The sequence below is a fragment of the Homarus americanus genome, unplaced genomic scaffold, assembly GCF_018991925.1.
Source record: "Homarus americanus isolate GMGI-L3 unplaced genomic scaffold, GMGI_Hamer_2.0 scaffold23110, whole genome shotgun sequence".
Taxonomy (NCBI): domain Eukaryota; kingdom Metazoa; phylum Arthropoda; class Malacostraca; order Decapoda; family Nephropidae; genus Homarus; species Homarus americanus.
The window spans coordinates 720,561-736,117 of NW_024752122.1; the positions used below are offsets into that span (position 1 = coordinate 720,561).

The following is a 15,557-nucleotide window of genomic DNA, read 5'->3' on the forward strand; positions in this document are numbered from 1 at the left end:
TGTGTGAGAGGTGAGTGTGTGAGGGGTGAGTGTGTGAGGGTTGAGTGTGTGAGGGTTGAGTGTGTGAGAGGTGAGTGTGTGAGAGGTAAGTGTGTGAGAGGTGATCACTCCCACACACTTACTTAAATGAAACCAGTTAAAAGCATTTATAATGGAGTGTGGTAAGAGTGTGTGGCTTGGTAGATGGGTGAGTGTGAGTGCGTGTGTGTATGTGTACGTTTATGTCCTAACACTCAAACCCCGCCAAACCGACACACACACACACTCCCGTCACCCCGCCAAACCGACACAACACCCAGCACCAGAAGGGGACCACTTAAAAAACCAAATATTTCCACATCTTGATAACAATTACTTGTCTTGTGTACATAATACCAAGCGGGAGAGCGTAATGGGTTAGGTTAGGTTAGGTTAGGTTAGGTTAGGTTTGGTTAGGTTAGGTTAGGTTAGGTTAGGTTAGGTTTGGTTAGGTTAGGTTAGGTTAGGTTAGGTTAGGTTAGGTTAGGTTAGGTTAGGTTAGGTTAGGTTAGGTTAGGTTAGGTTGTATAGTAAATCTAAGGACGACCTCTACCTAAACAATAACCTGTACTTAACGACGAGGTATGTTGGTATGTGAACACGGTCGAGGACGAGGTATGTTGCTCTGAAGGTGAGGTCGAGGTCTGAGAACGAGGACAAGTGAATGAAATAATGAGATTTTCAGAATACCAATCCGGGTCATTACGGAATAGGAAATTAAAGGCTTCGAGAACTACCTTCCTTTCCGTCTCTGTCTCTCTCTCTATTCCTGTCTTTCTATTTTACTGTCTCTTCTCTTCTCGTCTCTCTCTCTCTCTTTCCACCCAAACAAATCGAATCTCAAATATAAATTTAGCGACAAGAAAAACAAAAGTATTAGACCCATTTAATACCTTAACTTCCACCTAAATCAATATCCTTCCTACCATGAGCGTTCTCCTTGAAACATTACACTCGTCTTTATCTCATCAAAGCAGTTGTTGGAGGAGGACCTTGGAGGAGGAGTTTATTCTCAGAGTTCAAGGTCACATGGAACTGGGAGTAAAACATTTTCTAAGGTGTTTGTGTAAATTTTTTTTGTTTTGTGTTTATATTAATATATTTGACATGACATACAGTATTACATTTATATAACATAACACACTATGTCTAATTAACTGTTAACATAACACACTATGTCTAATTAACTGTTAACATAACACACTACGTCTAATTAACTGTTAACATAACACACTACGTCTAATTAACTGTTAACATAACACACTATGTCTAATTAACTGTTAACATAACACACTATGTCTAATTAACTGTTAACATAACACACTATGTCTAATTAACTGTTAACATAACACACTACGTCTAATTAACTGTTTACATAACACACTACGTCTAATTAACTGTTTGTATAACATACTACGTCTAATTAACTGTTTACATAACACACTACTAGTTAACTGTTAACATAACACACTATGTCTAATTAACTGTTTGTATAACATACTACGTCTAATTAACTGTTTACATAACACACTACTTCTAAGTTAACTGTTAACATAACACATACTACGTCTAATTAACTGTTTACATAACACACTACTTCTAGTTAACTGTTAACATAACACACTACATCTAATTAATTGTTTACATAACACACTTCGTCTAATTAACTGATAACATTACACACTATGTCTAATTAACTGTTAACATAACACACTACATCTAATTAACTGTTTACATAACACACTACGTCTAATTAACTGTTAACATAACACACTACGTCTAATTAACTGTTAACATAACACACAACGTCTAATTAACTGTTAACATAACACACTACATCTAATTAACTGTTTACATAACACACTACGTCTAATTAACTGTTAACATAACACACTACGTCTAATTAACTGTTAACATAACACACTACGTCTAATTAACTGTTAACATAACACACTACGTCTAATTAACTGTTAACATAACACACTACATCTAATTAACTGTTTACATAACACACTACGTCTAATTAACTGTTAACATAACACACTACATCTAATTAACTGTTAACATAACACACTACGTCTAATTAAATGTCGGGTTAGGTAACACACCTGCGTTAAAAGGACTCAATTTCCTCCAGAGACAGACACACAGCGACAGGTTGAGGATGACCATCATCACGAGTACAACTTGAAGTGTCACGTTGTCTGAAGGCTCGAGGATATCACTCATCACTCCGTAAACTGACACGTTCAACCTGTGCCTCAGGAACCAGAGACCATACACCTGACTGGAGGCTTCACTCCTCGCCTTTACCTATAACAACACAACACATTATATATTGAGGCTTCACTCCTCGCCTTTACCTATAACAACACAACACATTATATATTGAGGCTTCACTCCTCGCCTTTACCTATAACAACACAACACATTATATATTGAGGCTTCACTCCTCGCCTTTACCTATAACAACACAACACATTATATATTGAGGCTTCACTCCTCGCCTTTACCTATAACAACACAACACATTATATATTGAGGCTTCACTCCTCGCCTTTACCTATAACAACACAACACATTATATATTGAGGCTTCACTCCTCGCCTTTACCTATAACAACACAACACATTATATATTGAGGCTTCACTCCTCGCCTTTACCTATAACAACACAACACATTATATATTGAGGCTTCACTCCTCGCCTTTACCTATAACAACACAACACATTATATATTGAGGCTTCACTCTTCGCCTTTACCTATAACAACACCAACCCCCCCAGCTTATGTCACCTATGACCAACCATCCTCACGTTACGATAGGTTAGGATAGGCTGATAGGTTAGGTTAGTTTAAGTTAAGCTAGGTTAGGTTAATGTTCGGTTAGGTTAACAAGCCAGTACGGTAACATACCCTCATACAAGAAGACTTCTGACCACGACCAGCATCTTCACAGTTCTTGGGATGGTAGTGGTGAATCAGGCCGTAGTCCAGTGACCTGCAAAACACAGCCTTTACGATCACTTGTTTATAGTTATTCCCAGATGCATGATATCTGTGGATCCCTGTAACGCTCTGTGTGTGTGTTAGGATGGGTTAGTGTACGTTAGGTTAAGTTAAATTAAATTAGGTTAAGTTAGTTTAGCTTAGATTGCTTTAGGTTAGGATTAGTTTAGTTTAAATTAGGTTAGGTTAGGTTTGGGTTAGGAAGTGTTAGGGTAGTTAATATTAATGAGAAATCAACTCCATAAAGCAAAAGTAAAGTAACACTATATGTTACCTAATAATCTTGTACTTCTTACTCGCCGTCTTCTTCAAGAAAATAAGGTCCTCCCCTCCCCAGCCTGTCCTGCTTTCGTCAAACCCATTGATCCTGAAGAAGTCGGACTTGTAGATGCAGACCATACCTGCCGGAGACAAGGCCAGGGGTTAGGTTATGGTGGGTCACGGTAGGTAGAGAGGGTGATGGTAGGGAGGGTGGAGGGAGGTAAAGTAGAGGGAGAGATATATGATGATAGAAATTCAAGAGAGAGACACTCACCATGTCCCCAGACTCTCCAGTAACCATGATCGTCACGAACAGTCAAGGTGTCCAGCGGTGACGGAACTTTTTGGCCTTGTAAAGGATAAATCAGCTGAGGGTTGTACTGGGAGAAGTACGTAGGGAAGTACACCTGTAATGATGATAATAATAATAATAATAATAATAATAATAATAATAATAATAACAATAATAATAATAACAATAACAATAATAATAATAATAATAACAATAATAATAACAATAATAATAATAACAATAACAATAATAATAATAATAATAATAATAGCAACAACAATAATCAAAATAACAATAATAGTAAGAACTACAGCAGTACATAATGAAACATACAGTACAGTATTTCCACACCTGAGATCCTACAAATGTTAACTAATCAGTAATAATGAAAATCCTAGTAAAAGATGTTGGGATTGGAGACGAACTAAAACAGTGATCATAAAGCCATATATTTTAACATAATATGGGATGGCAGGAAGAAATTCGTATGATCTGGTTTAGGAGGAATGCTAATTACGGTAGCATAAGGAGAGACCTAAGGGATGACCCTATGGTCAGAAGATTAATCCCCCCCACACCTCCGGAAACTGTCAACTTAGGACGGGATAACCCCGAATTTAATTTAGCAGCTACTTATGAACAATTTATTGCGACAATCAATAATGCCCAAAATAAACACATCCCTAAAAGAAAATTCAGATCGATACGGAACCAACCAAAATGGATGAATAATAGACTCTTAGATCTTCTGGGGAAAAAGAAAGGAGTATATAGAAAAGTTAAGAAAGGCGAAAATCACTTACTTGGTTACTATCAGAACCTAACAAGACAGGTAAAACAGAAATTAGGAAAGCAAAGAGAAAATTATGAAATCAAGGTAGTAAACTAATTTGTAATAACCCCCAAAGCTTTTTTTATCAACTGTATAAATCAAAGGTTAGAGATACAATAGGGTCCCTAAAAACTCATTTACAGGAGAAAATGACTGATGATGAGTTAGAAATGTAGCACGTTAAATAGTCATTTTCATTCACAGATTCAGCAAATGAAAACTCAGCACAGTTTCCGTAGTTCAAGTAAGGTATATAACGACAGTATAGAAAATATGTTGATGAATATCAATATTACTAGTAACTATGTGCCTTAAAGTAATTAACAAACTGAAGTTTCATAAATCGCCTGGTCCAGACGAAGTATATGCTAGAATATTAAAAGAATGTAGAGATGAGTTGAGTAATCCATTAGCAGTTTTATTTAATAAGTCATTAGAATCGGCCCAGTGCCAGAAGCTTGGAAACCGTGTAAATGTAGTCTGATTTTCAAAAAGGGTGATAAATCAATAGCATCAAATTACCGTCCCATTAGTCTCACGTCAATCATAGGCAAGTTGCTAGAGTCAATTATTGCTACAAAAATCAGAAGCCACCTTGAAACATTCAACTTAATTCATTCTTCTCAGCACGGTTCACCCAGGGACGTTCTTGTCTCACAAATTTGCTTAGCTTTTTCTCAGAAGTATATGAAGCGGTAGATAATGATAAGTCATATGATATAATTTATTTAGATTTCAGTAAAGTATTCGATAGAGTCCCTCATGAGAGATTGATAAAGGAAGGTAGAAGCACATGGAATAGGTGGATCAGTATTAAAATGGATTAGGTCATGGTTAACTGGTAGGAAACAAGAGAGTCAGCATAAATGGATTAAAGTCAGACTGGGTGTCAAGCGGAGTTCCCAGGGATCTGTATTAGGCCCTCTGCTGTTTGTTATATTCATTAATGATCTTGATTTAGGCATAACTAGTAGGATTAGTAAATTTGCAGATGATACCAAAATGGGGAAGTGATAAATTCAGACAGTGACTTTGAACACCTTCAAAGAGATCTAGATACTTTTACATGAGTGGTCAGTAAACTGGCAAATGAATTTAATACTGATAAATGCAAGGTACTACAGATAGGAAGACGAATACAAACGTTAAGTATAAACTAGGTAACACGGAAATAGAAAACTCAGTTTGTGAAAAAAGATCTAGGTGTATTTGTTGTAACGACTTGAAACCTGAAAACATGTATTAGCGTTCGCAACAAGGCAAACAGGATTCTTGGGTTCATATCTGGGTCTGTGAGTAACAGAACTGCTGACGTTATCTTGAAACTTTACCTAGCATTAGTGAGGCACACATGGATTATGCGGTTCAGTTCTGGTGTCCTTATTATAGAATGGACATAGATTCTTTGGAGAGAGTACAAGAAGAATGACAAAATGATCCATAATATTAGAAACCTTCCATATGAAGAAAGACTGAAAAGCAGGCTTACATTCATTAGAGAGGCGTAGAGTTAGGGGAGATATGATAGAGGTGTACAAGTGGGTAAGTGGGATTAACAAGGGTAAAATGGAAGATGTTCTGAAGCTCAGTAATAACGAAATAACTAGAACAAATGGCTTTAAATTAGATAAATTCCGATTCAGAAAGGATATAGGCAAGCACTGGTTTGGTAATAGAGTTGTGGATATGTGGAATAGGCTACCAGAGTGCTATAGTAGGATCAGGGGACGCTAGGGAGCTTCAAGACGAAGTTGGATAGGCACATGGAAGTGCTGGGATGGGTGTGAAAGGGATCTGCCCTGCATGGGCAGTCGGCCTCCTGCAGTATCCCACTTTCTTATGTTCTTATGTTCTTAGTGTGTACAGATAAAGACTGACAAGGGTCGTCACGCTCCGGCCAACGTGGTAAAGTAAAAAATTACTTATGTGTGTAATAGGATTGGAGAAATACACAAGTGATTATATATGTGTGTGTGTAAGAATATTGGAAAAAGATACACGTGATTACATATACCTATTGTATGTATGTATGTATGTATGTATGTATGTACTTATGTATGTATGTATGTATGTATGTACTTATGAATGTATGTGTAAAAAAGTATGTGATTAATACAGTATATGTATGTGTACAAGATGTGATTTTATATATATATATATATATATATATATATATATATATATATATATATGTAAAAAAAAATATGTAATTACATATACTGTACACAGGAATATGCAAGTCACTGCTCTCGGTTAACTATATCAAATGTTCACTAGATAATTTTCAGCAGCAAGTGACTGTACTGTAGTTAAACGATGGGTTAATTTTATAGTTTCATTAATGTGGGCAGGTAATCGGTTTATTGCCTCCCACCACCACACCACCCCTCACCCCACCCCACCCCCTCACCCCACCCCCTCCTTCGCCACCTTACCTGAAATTACTCGGAAATTTAAAAAAATATTTGTTTTCCACTCTGTCTCACTTCACTAGATTCTGTTCATAAACTGTCTCAGCTCATACTGTTGACTGTCACACATAAGTTACTGTCTACTGTTAACTGTCACATACCAGTTACTGTTGAATATATTAACTATCACACACAGGTTAGGTTAGGTTAGACTGCATTAAATTAGGTTAGGTATAGTAGGTTTAAGTTAGGGTAAAAATCTTAATAAAAATTATATATGTGGAGCCAACTTATGTAACCTAGTGAAGAGATAAACCTATGTACCTGCGTTAAGACGATCTCCTACCAGTAAAGTCAATCAGGAAACCACCCAAAAAACATTCAAAGTATAAACGTGAGATACAATTAAACCAAAGATATTGTATATAAAAAAAACCCACAAATGTCAATGTAAGATAAAGAAATAAATACTAATATAAACTCAATTCATATATATATATAAATTAACCACCATTATACAATAGAGTGTATTTAACTTATACTATATACCGCACTGTACATCAATAAAGACATTACTGTACCTGGGAGCCCTGCACAGCATTAGCCAGACAGCGGCGTAAGAAGCTCTTGGTAAATAACACGTCTACGTCACAAAGGAACATCACCTCTGCTTTAATGTGGCTCTTCTTCACACCCTCCGTCAGCGCCTTTGCCCGTGAGAAATTCTGATTCTTGTGTAAAATAAACTGTGTCTGTAAACCAACAATATCTTGCGTCGAGCTTAGAATTTGGCGGATACTGTGTGTATGTCTGTCATTGTAGTAAAAGACTGTTAAGCCAAGTTGTAGACCACCACCTCCGTTCTTCAGCAAACCACGGAGGTTATCAACGAACAACTGGAAGGCCTCTGGTCGTCCCATTAATGGCATTATGATGTTAATGACTTGTGTGGTGTCGATGTGACTATGAAAGAGGACTCGGGAGGGCTGGAAAGGTTGAAGGAGGGTGACTCTCTCAGCTGTTCCTGACGGGGGATAGCTGTTGGTGCATATGACGTCCAACTCCACACCCACTGTTGGCACTACCCGATACCTGGTGACAGTATGAACAGATGTTACATACATACATACATACATACACACAGAGATAAATGAAAGGTAGATACAGGTACAGTATATAGCTATTTAATCTGTAAATTCGCCATAGTGTTAAAGTGATTCAGCATATACAGTATATAATCAGTGCAACTATACATTCCATAGACAATACAGGTATACAAACAATGACAACACAAATACCAATAAACGTATTACTGGGTTTCAAAATGGTAACAAGTGTACACAGAATGATAATGAAACAGATACTTATGAAATATTGTACCTTATGTCATTACAGTCATGGCGGTGGTAGGTACAGTTCCCTCGCTGCTTCAGGTACAGTATGGCCTCATCTCTTACCTTTAATAATAATAATAACTACAATAGTAATAATTAAATTTAAGTCTTCCCGTCATTCTCTCCTTTTTTCACCCACTAACTTCACCCATTAACTTCACCCACTAACTTCACCCACTAACTTCACCCATTAATTTCACTCACTAACTTCACCCACTAACTTCACCCATTAACTTCACCCACTAACTTCACCCACTAACTTCACCCATTAATTTCACCCACTAACTTCACCCATTAACTTCACCCACTAACTTCACCCATTAACTTCACCCATTAACTTCACCCATTAACTTCACCCACTAACTTCACCCACTAACTTCACCCATTAACTTCACCCATTAACTTCCTTCTCTAACTTCACCCACTAACTTCACCCACTAACGTCACACACCAACCAATAATTTTCAACATTTAACGATACAGTATATTTTTTCTTCTTATCAAAGACTAAATTCATGGAAAGTGATATTATCATTTTCACAATTTCACAAAAGGTCAACTGCTGGCAGACCAACAGACAGACAGACAGACAGACAGACATACACAGACACACACTCTCTCTATAGCGAGACACACACACACACACAAAGCCTCTCTATAGCGGGGTCACACATGAAAAATACTTTATATCGCAAAGGTAAGAATATTTAGCAGTTAAGATTAGCAGACAAGAACAGGTAAGAGTATCTAGCAGGTAAAAGCAGGTAAGAGCCAGATCCAAAAACATGGCCAGAGTGAGCATGTTGGATGGTAAATTTATTAAGGCCCTGATTCCTGCCGGATATCCCCTCACTGCCGGGTGCTGCTAGGAGGCGTAAAGACTGGGTGGGTGCTGGGAAGGGTTCTGTAAATGTCGTGAGGGAAGGTGCTGGGTGTTGTGAGCTGGGAGATGAAGAAATAGATGCTGGGTGTTGCTGCTGGGAGCTAGGTTGGTGTGTCATATTAAAGGTTAGGTTAAGTTAGGCGAGGTTAGGTTAAGTTAGGCGAGGTTAGGTTAAGTTAGGCGAGGTTAGGTTAAGTTAGGCGAGGTTAGGTTAAGTTACGCAAGGTTAGGTTACAGTATGTGTTATGCTGGAGGTGTTGGACGAATAACAAAGTTAGTATTTGCACCTTGTTGACGACTGAGGATTTTCAATTGATTTGCAGGGAATGTGGACACGTGTGTTGATGTGGAACACTGAAGAGAGAGAGAAAGATGTGTTGGTGTGGAACAGAGAAGAGATGTGTTGGTGTGGAACAGAGTGGAAGCTATCATGTAGCTTGTAGACAGACCTACCAACAACTTATCATGTAGACCAGTGTACCAGGATAGTTGTATACAGAACTTACCTGGTCAAATATTTTCAGTTCTGTGCCATATGGACGTCTCTTGATAGTGCCACGATTAGACCCTTTATTGTCGTAGAGATTAGATCCATCGTAGGTGTTGAAGTAGATATGGTCGGAGCTACGGGTAGAATTATACACCTGTAGAGCAGACAAGACCGGAGAAAAAAGCCACTAATGTCAGTCACTCATCATAGCACCCACTCATATCACCTACGCATGTCACACACACACACACACACACACACACGAGAAACATTCATTAAATATCAGACCCACAATGCCCAATCAGTGTCCAAAATCTCCATCTGAATAACATATCCTTTCATATGCTTTTAAATGTGATTAATTATAGTAAAAATTACATATATTTGGATCAGAATCATATACGTATTAAGTGTCAAAGAAAATATATAGATATTATTTTACTAAATTACATATAAAAATAAGGAAATATATACGACACTGAGTCGGTGCAGCGAAGAATGACGAAAATGATTCCGGGACTTAGAAACCTTCCATATCAGGATATGTTAAAGAAATTTAACTTGCATTCCCGAGAAAGACGAAGAGTGCGGGGAGATATGATAGAAGTATTCAAGTGGGTGAAAGGAATCAATAAAGGTGATATAGATAAAGTTCTTATAATATCCGAGCAGAATAGGACTCGTAGCAACGGATTTAAGTTGGATAAGTTTAGGTTTAGGAGGGAGATAGGAAGGAACTGGTTCACAAATAGGGTGGTGGACGAGTGGAACAAGCTTAGCAACTTTGTAGTAAGTGCGGGAACTCTGGAAAGTTTTAAACGGAGGCTAGATAGATTCATGGATGATTCAGTGGTTGTGACTCTCGACAGGAGCTGCCAGGCACAGGCCAACCAGCCTATTGCAGACTCCTTATTTTCTTATGTTCTTATTTATTTAATTATTGTACCTTATAGAATTCATTTGAGTAGCTCTTTTATTTATTTACTTATAAAACACTAAATGAGTCACTTTGTATATATGAGTCTGGCTGTGTATGTATGTCTGGCTGTGGGTGTCTGTCGGTATGTATGTATATATGTGTCTGGCTGTGTATGTATGTCTGCCTGTGGGTGTCTGTCGGCATGTATGTATGTATGTACTCCAAAACACTACATACACCTACACATCATGGTGAACAATGGGCAGTAGAGCATCCATCTTAGAGGAGAGGTTCAGCGTGTGGTTGGTGGCGGCTCCTGTGACCTCCACAGTATAAGAGGAGGTGGTGAGGCACGCTGCGAGAGGACAAAGGTGAGACTCAACATGATATGTGTACTGAAATCTGTTGGACGCTAAAAACGCTTCTGCGCTTCACCTTGCACAAGGATGTAGGGGGGGGGGTGCCCAATAAATAATAGCAAAAAAAATCAGGCTAAGGTTATTATATATAGAAATGGTGTGTGTTTATATATTCGTGTGTGTGTGTGTGTGTGTGTGTGTGTGTGTGTGTGTATTAAAACTGCACACTAATTACCATCGAGTTATTGATAAACACAGTCAAAGGCAGAAAATATATAAATTCATAACACAATATAAAACATCTGTGTAACTGACATGTCCAGTTTAAATGAACCAAAATACAAAAGGATAAAAATTATTAAAATATCAGTAATAAGTAAAGTGTATTGTTAGTTTTAGCAGAGAGAGAGAGGCGGGGGGACGAGGGGGCGATTGGTAACCCGTGTCAAGGAATATAAATTATAGCTGCCACTCAAAGTAATACGGTATTTACCAAATTAAGCCAAGCTAAGCCGGGAACTTTTGCTTGTAGTTATATTAAAGAGTAAACATTTTGAGTATTACAATAACCAGTAATTAAGATGAGTTTCTTGTAGTTCATTTATGTTAGGTTAAAAAAGTAAAAAAAAAAGGTCATTTTCACTCTTCTTATAATTGTCACAGGTAATAATTATCAAGGGATAATTATTACACACTTTACTATCAAAAAGGTAATCTCAACCAGATAATTACCACAGATAATCTCATACAAGTAATTATCATAGCTAATCATCATACAGGTAATCTAAGTTAATTATCAAGAAGATAATCATCATACAGGTAATTATAACACAGGTAGATAATTAATAACCTTACCTAGGAGAGTACAGACGGCCAGACACACCCAAAAAATCGCTATTTTGAACGCCCACAGGACCAAGGGCATGTATCTCCCGAAGGTAGACAAACAGCACTGTTTTATCATGTTCACTAGTCTTGTTCTACCGTATGTTATGTTCATCAGTCTTGTTCTATGCAATGTTCACCAATAAAAAGTGGGGTTTTTTTTACAATGAAGATGAAACACACTGTAAAGAGAACTTGTGTAAGAAGTGAGGTAAGGTGAGGTAAGGTGAGGTGAGGTGAGGTGATGTGTGGTGTGGTGAGGTGAAGTAAGATGAAGTGAGGTGAGGTAAGGTGATGGTCGTAGAGACTGTACTGACGGGAGACGGGGACAGGGTTGTTTACTTTATGATTCCACCACCGCCAATGGACAGCAAATCTCAACACACACACACACACACACACACACCTGCGTCACCACACACCTGCACTCTATTCGCACATCTGTTCGAGTCAACACTTGCGTGATGCCATAAAATAAAATGCCAATTCCCTGTGTTAGTGTTGACAGATCAATAAGCAGTAAATTCTAATGATGTGTTGAATTGAAACATTATATTTAGCCAGAAAAATACAGATACAGAGTGGAAAATAAGAACAATATTAACATAAGAACATAAGAAAATAAGGAGTCTGCAATAGGCCGGTTGGCCTGTGCATGGCAGCTCCTGTCGAGAGTTACTACCACTCTCTATCATCCGTGAATCTATCCAGCCTCCCTTTGAAACTTTCCAGCGTTCCAGCACTTACTACAAAGTTGCTAAGCTTGTTCCACTCGTCCACCACCCTATTTGTGAACCAGTTCCTTCCTATCTCCCTCCTAAACCTAAACAACTGAAATCCGTTGCTCCGAGTCCTATCCTGCTCGGATATTATAAGAACTTTATCTATATCACCTTTATTGATTCCTTTCACCCACTTGAATACTTCTATCATATCTCCCCGCACTCTTCGTCTTTCTAGGGAATGCAAGTTTAGTTTCTTTAACCTCTCCTGATATGGAAGGTTTCTAAGTCCCGGAATCATTTTCGTCATTCTTCGCTGCACCGACTCTAGTGGGAGTCAAAAAACAAGCAGGTCCTGGGAAGTAAAATTAGTTGCTCAGGACAAGGGGTAAAACAGGACCAGGGAAGGGTAGGTTTAAATGTATACTATACAAACAGTAGGAGCGTTAGAAATAAAATAGACTTGCTGAGAGCGGTTGTATGTACCGAGAATGTAGACGTCATAGCAATCACCGAAACTTGGATGAATCTGGTGAGCAAAATTTTTTTATCAGAGTACCACATAGAAGCAAATTAATCTACGACTCTCAACATGGGTTTACAAAGGGAAAATCTTGTCTAACAAATCTGCTGACGTTTTTTAGGAAAGTCTTCGAGGTAGTAGATAATGACGAAAATTACGATGTTATTTACTTAGACTTTAGCAAAGCATTTGACAGAGTACCGCATCAGAGGCTTCTGAGAAAAATTAAGGCTCATGGTATCGAGGGGAAGTTTTAAATTGGATCAAATCATGGCTCACCGATAGAACGCAGAGGGTCAGCGTAGTTGTTGTTAAATCTGAGTGGGGCCGTTTAACCAGTGGGGTTCTCCAGGGGTCAGTACTAGGCCCACTCTTGTTCATAATCTACATAAACGATCTAGATACTGGGATCAGCAGTGACATAAGCAAGTTTGCGGATGACACCAAAATAGGGCGGCAGATTAATTCAGGGCAGGATGCAAATGCATTACAGGAGGATCTAAATAAACTGCAGGGGTGGTCTGAAAAATCGCAAATGAAATTCAACACCAGCAAGTGCAGCGTACTTAATAAAGGAAGTACAAATACTGATAATGTATACATCCTTAACAACATAGACCTAGAGAAGTCGACTTGTGAAAGAGACCTAGGGGTACTTGTAAGCCCGGACCTACGGCCTAGAAAACAGTGCGTTAATGTTCGAAATAAGGCAAACAGAGTATTGGGTTTTATATCAAGAAGTGTAAGTAACAAGAGTGCAGAGGTCTTATTGCAACTATATCTTGAGCTAGTCAGGCCGCACCTCGATTATGCGGTTCGGTTCTGGTGCACCTATTATAGAATCCCAGTTAGCTTTCATTAGGTTGTTTTCAAAAAGGAGCATGTTGTCGGCGCAGTAGTCTCTGTATCGAATTGAGACTCTACTAGACCTTTCAGGTCTTGTGGCTGTTTTATACATGTCAAAAACTGGGAAGTGATCCGAGATATTGTTATAAATAATTCCACTTGCTAGGTTGTTAGGAGTGTTGTTAGTCCAGATATGATCTATCACAGTGGCAGAGGTGGCAGTTACTCTAGTGGGTTTGGTTATAGTGTTGAAGAAGAATTTAGAATGACAGGTAGCAAGGTCTAATACTGAGGTGTCGGTTTCTGATTTTAATAGATCAAGGTTGAAATCTCCTGTGATGTAGCAGTCTTTCCTCTCTGCACTTATGATAGAGATAAGCTCCGAAAATTTATCAAGAAAATTCCTTACATTAGTGTGGGGTCATCTGTAGATTATTCCTACTAGGATATTTCGTGTGTCGTTACGTAATTCAATGAAAACACTCTCCATGTACTCCTGCTGAACCTTTAAATCATCTCTTACAGAAGTGTTATACTTGATATCAACAAATAGGGCGACACCACCACTGTGTGGCGACGTGTTGATGCAGTGTCTTATAATTAGGTATGTTATGCATATGGTCAATATTGTTAGTGAGTTTGGTCTCACAGAATCCAAGTACATCAAATTTGTGGGCAATAGAAGATAAACACTGATCTAAAAAGGTATCTAGATGAAGGGGAATACTGCTGATGTTATGGCTAATCAAGGAGAAGGAATGAGGTAGTAGGAGACTAGAACTAAACTCGGGAGAGTCAGTAAAGTAATAGTTACAGTTGGGGTTGGTGTAACCCGGTGAGTTGTGTAGAAAGACATCAAGATCGATATGAGGGAGTATTGTGTCGACACCATGGGTAAAGGGGGTGTAACACACACGATCTAGCACATCTAAGGGATGACACTAGCATCATTATTGTGGGAACATTGATACTGATTAAGGAACAGTAAAAACTCAGGGTCACTGAGGTGTGAAAAAGGAAGATCTAAGAACATTATAATAGTGGGGGTAAGTTAAAACTAACCTAACTTAATCTAGCCAAGCCAAACCAAACCAAACTAAACCTAATCTAATCCTAACCTAGCATAACCTAACCTAGCCAAACCAAACCAAGCCTAATCTAATCCTAACCTAGCATAACTTAACCTAGCTAAACCAAACCAAGCTTAATCTAATCCTAACCTAGCATAACTTAACCTAGCCAAACCAAACCAAGCCTAATCTAATCCTAACCTAGCATAACCTAACCTAGCCAAACCACACCTAATCCCAACCTAGCCTAACTTGGTCCTAATGATGTAAACGGGGACACCTAGTATGGACCAATAGGCCTGGTCGATTTTGTCATACATTCTAAGTATATAAACAATATCCATTAACAGTGAAGGTATACAAACACTATACACTGTGTAGATATACGAGTATTGTACAATGCCATTACAGACATACAAACAATGTACCTAGACAGTGGAGATATATAAACAATGTATATAGACAGTTCAAGTATAAAACTAATATAGAATGTATATAGAAACGTGAAGCAGGGGTGATAAATGTAACTAAGAATAACGAGAGAGAGAGAGAGAGAGGATATGCTAAGGTGCAGCTGCTCGTCCAGTCTGATGGAAAAACCATTCAAGCTTAAAAATGTGCACACGTACACACACACACACA

General features: G+C 38.2%; 1 protein-coding gene across 2 annotated transcripts; it reads right to left on the minus strand.

The window, feature by feature from the left end:
• Positions 1-1,151: 1,151 nt before the first annotated feature.
• Positions 1,152-12,103, minus strand: LOC121854961 (chondroitin sulfate N-acetylgalactosaminyltransferase 2-like). Of its 2 annotated transcripts, none has more exons than XM_042349782.1 (9): positions 11,725-12,103; positions 10,754-10,865; positions 9,608-9,725; positions 8,205-8,281; positions 7,406-7,916; positions 3,564-3,696; positions 3,303-3,429; positions 2,936-3,020; positions 1,152-2,331 (listed from the first exon to the last, which is right to left on the minus strand). In XM_042349782.1, the coding sequence occupies exons 1-9, from the start codon at positions 11,867-11,869 to the stop codon at positions 2,098-2,100; spliced, it is 1,542 nt and encodes a 513-aa protein (XP_042205716.1). In that variant the 5' UTR covers positions 11,870-12,103; the 3' UTR covers positions 1,152-2,097. The 2 variants fall into 2 exon arrangements, with proteins under 2 accessions (XP_042205716.1, XP_042205717.1); XM_042349783.1 differs by lacking the exon at positions 1,152-2,331 and adding an exon at positions 2,352-2,731.
• Positions 12,104-15,557: the final 3,454 nt, after the last annotated feature.

Bases quoted from the DNA above. Each gene is read 5' to 3' on its own strand.
- LOC121854961 (XM_042349782.1), bottom strand. From the start codon at position 11,869: ATGAACATAACATACGGTAGAACAAGACTAGTGAACATGATAAAACAG. The intron at 9,726-10,753 runs GTAGGTGTATGT...TTCTACCCGTAG, and splicing joins CCCATTGTTCACCATGATGT to CTCCGACCATATCTACTTCA. The intron at 3,697-7,405 runs GTACAGTAATGT...TCATCATTACAG, and splicing joins ATGCTGTGCAGGGCTCCCAG to GTGTACTTCCCTACGTACTT.